Source organism: Zerene cesonia, chromosome 28 (assembly GCF_012273895.1).
Source record: "Zerene cesonia ecotype Mississippi chromosome 28, Zerene_cesonia_1.1, whole genome shotgun sequence".
Classification (NCBI taxonomy): Eukaryota; Metazoa; Arthropoda; class Insecta; order Lepidoptera; family Pieridae; genus Zerene; species Zerene cesonia.
Window position 1 is genome coordinate 733,887 of NC_052129.1, and position 11,320 is coordinate 745,206.

At 35.1% G+C, this 11,320-nt stretch overlaps 2 protein-coding genes across 2 annotated transcripts in view; one reads left to right on the top strand and one right to left on the bottom strand.

The window, feature by feature from the left end:
- The window catches only part of LOC119837665 (nuclear receptor subfamily 2 group C member 2-like), a 7,144-nt gene extending 2,550 nt beyond the window's left edge, over nt 1-4,594 (bottom strand). The window contains exons 1-8 of the mRNA XM_038363386.1: nt 4,367-4,594; nt 3,355-3,483; nt 2,672-2,821; nt 2,314-2,429; nt 1,568-1,673; nt 1,078-1,188; nt 539-634; nt 4-163 (exon numbers count right to left, since the gene is read on the bottom strand). Of these exons, the coding sequence (XP_038219314.1) occupies nt 4-163; nt 539-634; nt 1,078-1,188; nt 1,568-1,673; nt 2,314-2,429; nt 2,672-2,821; nt 3,355-3,478 (863 nt within the window). The 5' untranslated portion in view covers nt 3,479-3,483; nt 4,367-4,594. The remainder of the gene's footprint in view (nt 1-3; nt 164-538; nt 635-1,077; nt 1,189-1,567; nt 1,674-2,313; nt 2,430-2,671; nt 2,822-3,354; nt 3,484-4,366) is intronic.
- A 273-nt stretch (nt 4,595-4,867) lies between these two features.
- LOC119837663 (U3 small nucleolar ribonucleoprotein protein MPP10) lies at nt 4,868-6,834 on the top strand. The gene has a single exon (XM_038363384.1). The coding sequence runs from the start codon at nt 4,993-4,995 to the stop codon at nt 6,817-6,819; it is 1,827 nt and encodes a 608-aa protein (XP_038219312.1). The 5' UTR covers nt 4,868-4,992; the 3' UTR covers nt 6,820-6,834.
- The last annotated feature ends 4,486 nt before the right edge of the window (nt 6,835-11,320 follow it).

The following is an 11,320-nucleotide window of genomic DNA, read 5'->3' on the forward strand; positions in this document are numbered from 1 at the left end:
CGCAGGGCGGGCAGCGCGAGCGCCCAGCGCGCGATGGCGGCGAGCAGGCGCGCGGCGCCCTCGCAGGCGGCGTGCAGGCGCAGCGGCGCCGGCGCCGGCCCGCGCGGCAGCGACAGCGGCAGCTCCACGCACTCCGCGCTCCCGAGGATGTCCATCTCCTCCGCTGCGGGACAAATGCGCTTGTGAACGGTAGCTGCATTGTTATCTTATTCATATTGTCCGGTAATACGGAATACAGTGACGTATGAAAAAGAAACAAGTTCACAATGAACTTAACTAACTTCAGAAATTACAATTATATGTATATAATATGTAATACAATCGTAATACTTGGCAATAACAATTTACTTCTGCGAGTTTCTATGTTTATGGAAGAACTTTTAGAAATTGGCTTCTTCCACTAATACCGGTGCTCTTTTTTCACTTAGAATATATTTCTATATATTTCCATAATAGAATATATTGACGTTTATTTCAGTAGACCAACCAATAATTATGTTAATTTTCTTGTTTGTTTATGATAAAAATGTTCACAAACCTTCACTCTGCTGCGTGTCGGCGGCGTGTAAGGACGCCACGGGCACGTCCGGCGGCGTCGCGCCGTACGCCGATTGCAAATATTCGTTGATCGCGCCTGTACGAATCATAGATAAAGATCTATAAGTTAAGACCATAGGTGACCAGGAGGATGACATTTTATATGGTGTATTTCTTAATCATTTGATGTATTCAGATTTTTTATTTTTGGAAAACAAATATTTTTAACTGAATAAATACAAGATTTAATATAACACAATACAAGAATAAATACAAGAAACAGTTGTTTTTTTAAATCCATCTTGTATATACATACATGAATAAAGATTAAATGATAATATCAACTCTACATGCATTTTTTTTTAATTCGCAGTTGCTTATGTTGACTGTTCGTAACATTAACTTCTTTTAAATAATTCAATATGAAAACTAAAACTAAATATATAATTCAAAGCGTTAATTGCAACACAGACGAATTCCTACTTTTACTTGCTATCTTTTAACTTGGAATAATACTGAGAGTAAGCGAGTGCTTCTCACCAAACTGTCCCATCTTGAACAGGTTCTTGGCCAGCTGCGTTTGCAGCATCAGTTGCTGGCGTCTCGCGCCTTCCACGTCGCCTGCGCCGGCGCCGAGGTACGGCGATACAGCTAGACGTACATTAAAAATATTTTTAACACTATTTTATTTGCTTCACTTGTATGTTTGTATCCGATTCCTATAGACTCGATTTTGACCCACATTAAACAGACACACTTAATTAAAATTTGTACACTTATCAACGATCGAAGTGTGATGTGAGCAAGTGACTTGTAGTAATATATTTATATGTTGTAGTAAATTGGTTAAATCAGCCGTTTCATTGATGGCCTAGCCTCCTTATTAAACTTACAACAAGACTTGACCCACCTTCTTAGCCCCTCAGTTAGCCTTTTAAAGTATTTATGAAAACTTTAAAAATATATTTTTTTGAAAATCTTTATATTAATGACGAAGTCACAAAGTAAAAAAAAAAACAAAAAGACTTACCAGGATTACCCTTGTTAAATGCAACGGCAGCTGCGAGGGCAAAATTCAGAGCTGGTGCTGGCGACACCGCCCCAAACGCTTCGCTTGCTTCTTCTTTAGGTGTTATCTAGGACAAATATTTTTTTTTTTTAGAAAAAAATTGCAGATCTACATATAACACATAAGGTATTATGGATTGCATAGTTGATTCATACTTTTTAATCGACATTGTCAAAAAGGAAGGAGGTTCTAAGTTTTTGTTCTTTTACTTGTTGTTGACTCGCTAATGTTATCAACCGATTGACATGATTATTTTTTTATAGGGTATCGTTGGCATTTGGTACCACTTCAGAATTTGGAGTGTATGTGAGCGAGCAATTTGGAGTACCTCACCTTGATGCCTTTTTTATGTTCTCATAATGGTAAATGACAAAATATCTAAATTTCGTATTAATCTCCTATTATTAATAAATAGATGCCTCATCATCATTTTTAGGACATAAATAATATCAAATCCTAATCATCATCATCATTTTTAAATCTAATCATCATTTTTAGTACATAAATAATGGCAATTTATAAAATGATCTAAATGAATCCAATTTTTTTATTAAGAAAGAATAAATTTTAGGTAATTAAAACAGTACAGTTAACACATGATTTATTGTGTCCAATACAACGTCAGAAATCACTGTGCATGTGTATGTGTGTGTATATGTGGGGTGCATTTTAGGTGCAAACAATCTCCATCCCCATCCCCATCTCACCTGCCCCTGGCCGTGGCTGGCCAGCCCCAGCAGCTTGGAGTAGGCCGCCTGCCGCTCGTGCGCCTCCCGCTCGCCCTTCGCCTTCTCCACGATCGGCTTGCGCTCGTGTTGGACCGCTGTGCGAGACAGAGCAAGAATTACTGCTCGGTTTGGTGCCTCTCACCGGTGCGGTGCGTGTGCGCATTCATGGAAGTCGATTTTATAGAAACACTTGCCGCACGTCCCGGCTCCGCCCGGGTATCATTGTAATTGAAAAATAATATAAACTATCCGATCTTTTAAGTTGGATCAAACTGCACACGGTGTAGACATTTGGTTAAAATCGGTTGAGTAGTTTGGGAGTCCATTGGATACTCACAGTCGCTCCTCATGCCGCACGCCAAGCACTTCTGCAGCCGGCAGTACTGGCACCTGTTCCTGTGGTGCTTCGTGACCTCGCAGTTCATGCTGCCGCGGCACTGGTAGCCGAGCTTCTTGCGAATCGACCGCTTGAAGAAACCTTTGCAGCCTGGAAATGGACGGTTTGTGGGTATTAATCTCAAATGAGAAACTTGGTCATTTTGAGATTATGAAGGGTAAATGAGTGTTTTCTTCAAAGAAAAAAGGTTATTTAATGACAACAATTCCCTTACAAATACAAAAAGAATCACCTCAATCCATTGAAACACCACAGCATTGCCAAGTAACAAAAGTGAAGTTGTCTATTTCAATAAGACTCCGTATATCCGTATATTGATGGTTATTCTATATCATTATAGTAAAATACCTTTTTTTTCTAAGTTTTCAACTTACACCAAATCAAACTATGTACTTAAACCGCCTGTATTTCTTTTGGCTTTGTTACTCTATAACTCTGTGGGTTTTCAACTCTCGAGCTTTCAAATCTGAAGATGGTACCATTTTAGAATTAGGAGTGGTACTACTGATTATTCTCCCCCAGGGATTTTGTTGAATTCTTACGTAGAAAGAAATTACATATTTCATATATATAAACAATTAAAGTTAACTAACACTTAATAGCTAATTCAATGCTAATATTACCTTCACAGCTAATAGCACCATAATGTCTTCCAGACGCTCTGTCACCACAGACTATACAAAGTTCCAGGCCTCCAACCTCATTGCCCGTGTTATACTTCATCTCCATCTGATCCTGAGCATCCATTTTGACTGTAATAAGCATTGATATTTAATAAATATGTGTCTATGCAACAGGCACTGCAATATATATAGAGTAGACGTTTGGTTCAGTAAGGCCAGTAGACAATTTTGTTTGTTTTATAACATTTACACTTCACATATTAATCTAACAACAATATTTTGGTGAGGATATGAAATTTTCCAACAGAATATAATATTTTTCTCTAATGTTTCTACAGTAACCTTTGTTATTTGATATAACAAACATCAGATAGGTCACAGTTAGTAATTTACATTACTTTTGAAATATCATGTGTAAAATCATTGTGATTCGAATAAGCAAAATGTAATTCATTCTGGCCATTACAATGATTACAAAAAAATTGGAAATAATTGTGAGATTTTTTATATATTGACTGTAGATAGCTATCAAATAAGTATTCTTACACCATAACATGCAGATACTTTTATATTTAAAAGTAAATATTATGGTAAGTGTTTTGACCTTACTTATTTGTAAGAAAATTTACTTATATTTTGAAATAAAATGTTGAACTTCTGTCTCATAGAAATTATTATTTAAACAAATAACAAATAATATTATGCATGAAAAATTTATATAAGTATAAAATAAACTACATGACAAATAGATTACCAACAAATATTATGAATTCTATAATTGGAGTACATGGGTGCACTAGAAACACATGTGAAGGAAACGAATCGAAACGAACCTTTCACTTTAAAGGCGAGTAAAAACACTACTTAAGGAAGTTATATGAACAAGTATACAAGTATCGTTCTAGACACTTACAGAGGGACAATTGAATTTCAATGTTACTTCATGTGGAAAACGCGTAGGATAATTCATGGTTTGGGAACACAATGTTAAACAGTTACCTCAGATATTTACCTGTTGATTATAACAGCAAAAAATATGTGGGCAGCTTCTCAAGCGCTAACACGGTCAAGTTATAACAAATTACCGTTATTTGTTACGAACATAACTTTATCATTATTATTTTCTTTAAAGTAACACAACACGAATTATAAATTACGATTACAAAGTACAAACAATTCACGTCCACAAAAATCACAGACAAAATTGAGAAATGAAAATGAAAATGTCAATGTACAAGTCACAAGTGGCAATTATTGTGAATACAATCGAGCAATTGCGAAGGAATTTAACCACAGAGTATATAAAGATTTGTTTACAAAGATTCAAGAGTAAAATAGTATGACAAATAATATTAATTAAAGTAGTACCTAAGCATTTTATTTATTTAGATTAATGACTTATTAAACAAGTCAACCACTATTTTTAGTCTGTAATTTTATTTTTTTTGGCTGTTGCCGTTCGACACTTCATATACCAACTTGCAATTGACATGTATGTCACGAGCTATTATTTTTGACAATGTCAACTTAGTGTCGAACACACGTGTTTTTAAAGTATGTTGTTGCGAAAAAAGTAATAATTATTTTAAAATTTGAGTTGTAAAAGCTTTAAATATATATAACCTACATCTCTACATAATGGAGCCAGTTCAAATGGACAAGATAATACAAAAATTTAACGATTTAACCGCTAAACCAGTGAAATATCTTGTTGTTCAGAATGAAATTAAGGAGGATATTAAAACCTTGATTAAAACTGTTTATGATTACACAAAGAAGGAGGAGACGGTAAATAAAAAGAAGAAGAATAGTGCCTTGCAGGAATTGATCGTTGATGATTTTGATGAAGAACAAATTTGGCAGCAAATTGAGTTACAAAACACGGAGTGTTGGGACCAATTGGTGTGGGATGTGGCGAATTGCCTGTCCAATAAAAACGATTTAACGTTCCCAGTTCAAATAGGTGAACCAGTTAAAGAAAAACCTAAAAAACAAAGAAAAAATGCAACTGAACCTATTGAATCAAATGAAATTAACAATACAGTTAAACCAAATAATAAAAGACCAGAAATAAAAAGTGTGAATCTCAAACACAACAAGAAGCCAAGCAAAAAGTCGTCAATAGTGGACGATCAATTCTTTAAATTGAAGGATATGGAACAGTTTTTAATAAATGAAGAGAAGATGGAAGAAAAAGGGAAAAAGAAAGATGATGATGAAGAATCGATAGATTTATTTGAAGATTTTGATGATGAGGATGATGATGAAGAGAATGGAGGCACAGATATGATGTATAAGGATTTCTTTAATGATGAAAATGATGGTGGAATTCCTGATGATACAGCTGTAGATGATGAAATTAATCAGAGTACAAATGATTTGGATGTGAATGATGATGAAGATATTGGTGATGACAGTGATGCGATGGACGAAACAGGTGAAGATATTGAAGCAGATAGTGGTGAAGAGGAGTCTGAAAAAGGAAAGAAAAAGAAGGTTCGATTTGCTGGTTTACAACCAGATAGTGAATCTGATAGTGAATCAGATGATAGTGACAAAGAAACTGCAAAACCGAGCATGAACTTGGACAAAGATGAAAAGAAATCAGAATTTGAATTGAGACAGCAGAGACTGAAGCAACAGATATCAAAACTAGAAGAGAAGAACCTGACAGAAGCCCCATGGCAATTGAAAGGAGAAGTTGACGCTACCAAACGCCCACAGAACTCACTACTTCAAGAAGTTTTAGACTTTGATCTAACAACTCGACCTGCACCTATTATCACAGAACAAACTACAATCACTCTAGAAGGTCTGATTCAACAGAGGATAAAAGATAAAGCTTGGGATGATGTAGTTAAAAAAGAGAAACCAGTAGATGACCAACTGTCATTTAAAAAGACAGAAGTACTGGATCATGCTAAAAGCAAACTCAGTTTAGCTCAAGTATATGAAGCTGAATATTTGAAACAGAAGCAAGCGGCATCAGGAGAGAAGATTGAAGAAGAAGAGCCAGAAAGTCATAAAGAAATCCGAGATTCCATGAGTAAGCTATTTGCTAAACTGGATGCCCTATGCCATTACCATTACACACCAAGAGCACCACAAGCAGAAGTTAAAATTGTCAGTAATACACCAGCCATTTCCATGGAAGAAGTGGCTCCGGTAGCAACAAGTGATGCTGCATTACTAGCCCCAGAAGAAGTTAAGAAGAAACAGAAGGGAGACCTAATGAGTAAAGAGGAGAGAACTAAAACAGATAGGAATAGAGAGAGGAGGAAAAAGAAGAAATTGCAGCAGAAGAAGGGGGGTCAAGTGATGAAGGTAACTGATCATCGGAATACAAGCAAGGGTGTTGAGGCTAATGATAAGTCATTGAAGACCTCAAAGGCATTCTTCCAGCAGTTAAATGATGATGCTAAGAGCATAATTAAAAGTAAAACTGTTAAGAATAAAAATAAATAAATTATTTGTTTTGAGTATATGCTTTTTATTTGCCTGATTTAAATTAATGTTGCGTATTGCAAGAGATGATTACTTGGAGATGTTTTGCATGATGATGATGATGATGATGATGATGATGATAAAAGCAAAAGTTATACCTTTCTGCTTAACGCTTTATCATGCAATTCTTTACAGAGATAGTTTGAAAAAGAACATAGAATAGATTTTTAGATTGTCTTTGACCAAGAATGACCAAGTATTCGCTTGCGTGGTCGAAAGACTCGACCGCAGACGGACATAGAAAGTGTTAAGTGTCGAAAACTAACCATTTAACACTTTTATATTTTTTTCATATACCTTATAAATAAGTACTTAAATTCAACTCACACTAATCAGTATTTTTAATGTTAAGGATTTTTTTTTATTTCATTCATGTTTTTTTACAAAGAATACTTTCAAAAAGAATATTATATTATCTGTGATATTTCGATACAGAAAGCTGCAAAAGTAGAAAACAGAAACTAGTTAATACTCTGATAAAATAAACTGCCAGTGTTAAAATAAAAAGTTCAAATAAAAAGTAGGGAGCAAAATTAAAATAACCTCGCGCCTGCTAAAAAACAAAACGCAATAGCGCTTTGGTAATATTTGGCTAAATGTCTCGGCTTTGCGTGGAGCTGTTTCAAGTAAACTTATAAAGACAGTGTGTTGTTTTAATTAAAATATTCTTTTTATATATTATGCGTAGTCACTAGTCACTATGATTATGTAAAGAACGTGATATTTGTCTGTTTGACTGATGTTATAGTTGTATGCTTGGCTTTTAAATTACAAAAACTGTAATTATTTTAGTGTAATACAATCAGATGCCATTATATTGTTATAAATTTACTAATTTAAACATCTGATGATATGTATATTCTTGAATGGGCAAGGACTAATTTTGTTTAATAATGACATAAATAGTAAATATACCTTTAATATTCTCCCACTTTACACTTGTGATAAGTGTCAGTGTAATGATTCATTTTTTTTTCAAAAAGTCTTTATGAGAAAACTAAATTAGACATGCCTATTAGACAGCCGTAATGTGAAATACATTTATACAGTAGTAGATATTTATATGATTTATAAAGTAGAAACTTTAAATGTGGGCGTCGAGCACGCTTCGGCATGCATTGAACCAACGCGCACCGGGGAAGCACCCCCACATGAGACCGACGTGAAATAGTAGCAAGCTGCTGTTTCGTACGGTGAGCGGGGGAGCTGGAGGCCTAATTCCTTTTCTCCCATCCCAGTCCATTCTTTCTTTCCTATCGTCAATCTTTTCCTTACACTTTTCCCCTCAAAAGCGGGCAGCGCATTCGCAGAGGCACTACCTCTATATTTAAAGGCAGCGTGATCGCTTACCACCAACCGAACCACCAGCTCAGTTGCCCGCTCTGACGTAAAAGACCAATACGATGTTTGTAATTCCATCTTGCTAAAACGAATGAACGGATTGTGATAAAACTTGGCAGCATTAATAATTAACCAGTACCAGCATAATACAGTACGCAAAGACATAATTTTGTTCGCGCGTGAAACCGCGAGCTGTATATTATCATCATTAGCCATTTTTAAACGAATCTAGAACCTACATTGCACAGTTTACGAAAAGTTTATAAATCTGCATAGATATTGTAAATATATAATAACGGTGCGGCTGCGGCGCGACTGCGATGCGACTGTAATCCGCGACGCAACGCTCGGTCACATATTTATAATTTGTACAATTACCACAGCCTAGACAACTGGATGTAGAGCTAGGCAGATTTAGACTTGCCTGGTAAGTTTTTGTTACGAACTAATGTTTGAAGGGTACATTTAAGAATTTTCTAGTCTAGGATTATGTATAAACTTGTTGAATCGAAATACACATGCACGTGTAGAAACTTCGTTTTTAGGGTTGCGTGTGTAAGGTCAAAACAGGGCTCAATAAAGAAGACAGAACACTACGTTAGTAAGTCTGTGTATCATTCCTTGTCTCTGTCACCAGGTTGTATTTCAAGAACTGTGATATTTTGATACTTGAAATTTTCAGAAATGATGTGTTTATGTTGCCGCTATAACAACAAACATATTAAAATCGAGATGAAGTAACGGTTAGTGCTGCGAATTCAACTTACACTTGACCGATTATATATATTTACTAGGTGCACCCGGCAAACGCTGTTCTGCCTTACTCTTATCGTTTAGTGGTATGAAAAATAGATGTTAGCCGATTCTCAGACCTACCCAATATGCTTACCAAATTTCAGAGGAATCGGTCAAGCCGTTTCGGAGGAGTATAGAGACTAACATTGTGACACGAGAATTTTATATATAAGAAGAAGATATTGGTACTTTTTCAGTAAGTATAAAAACAGTAAAACGACTTAAAACTTTTGCAATTTGCCACTTCACTTCCCAGATCTATCTAATGAATTCCTGTTAAAAAAAAAATCAAAAAGGCGTGTCTACACGTTCATAAGCCCATTAAATGAAGCCACCGTCAGTGGGCTGCAGTGAGCAGACAAATAAATTCCGCGGCGCGATAAGCGCGGCATAAATCAGAAGGAAACGCCGCAAGCCCGCTAAAAACAGCGCGATTTTCTCACTTGCGGTTAAGTAAGGCATTTCGGGAGCACCCTGTGTAGTTGTGCAACGAATATATCTATCAATATTAAATTTAATTGTTTGACGCCATTAAATCGGTGCTTTAATTGTCAGCCATTATTTTGTGGCCTTGGTTTTATACGTTTTTGTTTTATGCTAGTTTATGGTAGTTAGAAACTATTCATGAAAAAGGTTTGTTGTTTTAAATGTTTAGGCATCTGTGTTATAAACACACAAATTTTTAACCATATAATTAACGAGTCAAGTGTTCTTTACTGTAGAATATCAAAGCTTAGGAAACATTTGTAGATTGTGGATATTTATCGCTATTTAAATCCGTTTTAAAATAATATAAACTATTTATATCCTTAAACAACTTTCAAAACTTACATTTTAAATAGAGTATTAAGCCAAAAGAGTAGGTATAGTTTGAGCATTAAACACTAAACCAAAAGACAGTCTTTTAGGATAATCTAAGAGGCTTAAAAAGAATTTTCGTATTAAACTCGTAGGCGATATTTTAAAAGATATAATATTTAAAGCGACGACACGGGCGGCATGAGAAAATTGCAATTTGCTGGTGAGCATTAGAATGCAGCGGGAATTTGTGAATATTGGATAAGAATTTATATTACGTGTAACCTCGCGGGCGCCATAGACAATATAGAACGTAAATGTCAAAATTTTTAAAAAGTTAACGCTTGGCGCGCTTTTGCTTTTCCGGTTCAAAAAAAATTGTGAGTGAACAACGGCGTTTATCAAATAAAGAAGCCTAGAAACAGCGATAAAAGCTATGATCGTTAAAATGATAAGGTCTGATATTAATTTAATCGATCTTATTTTTTTTTAAAGTACGTTATCCCCAGAATATTTTTATAAGCGAAAACTAATTAAAATTGCATAACTGCTTTTATTATTATTTTGTTATTGTGTGGCTTATTTTTTTTTAAATTCCTTCAATCAAAAATTTATTTACACCTGTTATATACTTCTATATATTTTCAGTTCTTCAGTTGTAATTTAATTTATTAAATGGAATATAATGATGAAGGGTTCGCATTTACCAATTTTTTATGATTCTTTTAATAAGAATGTACTTGCAAAAAGCAAACAGACATTAAGTCTGATAACGCGTTTGTGCATTATATCTGACATAATTAACACAACAATAATTAAAATGGTCTTCAATAATAACAATAACAGCATTTAGATAAAATTGGTAGCGAATAAAACTGATATTCAAACTAATTACTATCGGAAAAAAGCGCGCGCCCGAGGCGTCGATGTGGCCGTTATTCTTTTTAATTTCCACGTTTGACTTTATGTTCCCGATAGCACGCGGCTGGGAGCAGGGGCGGAGTAGGGGCAATTGGGGCAATGCGCTTTGAAGTTTATAGAACTAATATCAAGCGAAAAATAAATTCAAGATTTTTTTAGCAAATACAGAGATAGTATTAAGTGTGAAGTTACGCAATTAACTTAATTTCGTTTGTTTTCTTTTTGATGGTAACTAGTCCGCTGATAGAATTACATAAAAAATGATACCAATGTCAAGATAATGGGTTTTAAGCGAATTTTTTCGAATCGATTGTAATTTGTTACATCAACATCATTAGATTATCGTATTGTACAATTTATGACAGTAATATCTAGAGACTTCAACACACAACAGTCGTGTATTGATTTAGAGGCCCCGCACATACAATGCATTGGGTCCCTGTATCCCGTATTGCCTCCGTCCTTGCTCCACTCGGTTACCAGCCCTTATCTATTGCGCGAATATAGTTTTATGGTTATTTGGATGTTTCCGTAAATACTCCCGCGCTATTCTTTATTGATGCGATTGTTTTTATGACACAATAATTTATTAAAAACATACTTCTAA

Excerpts from the sequence above, each read along its gene's own strand:
- LOC119837663 (XM_038363384.1), top strand. The coding sequence starts at position 4,993 with ATGGAGCCAGTTCAAATGGACAAGATAATACAAAAATTTAACGATTTA.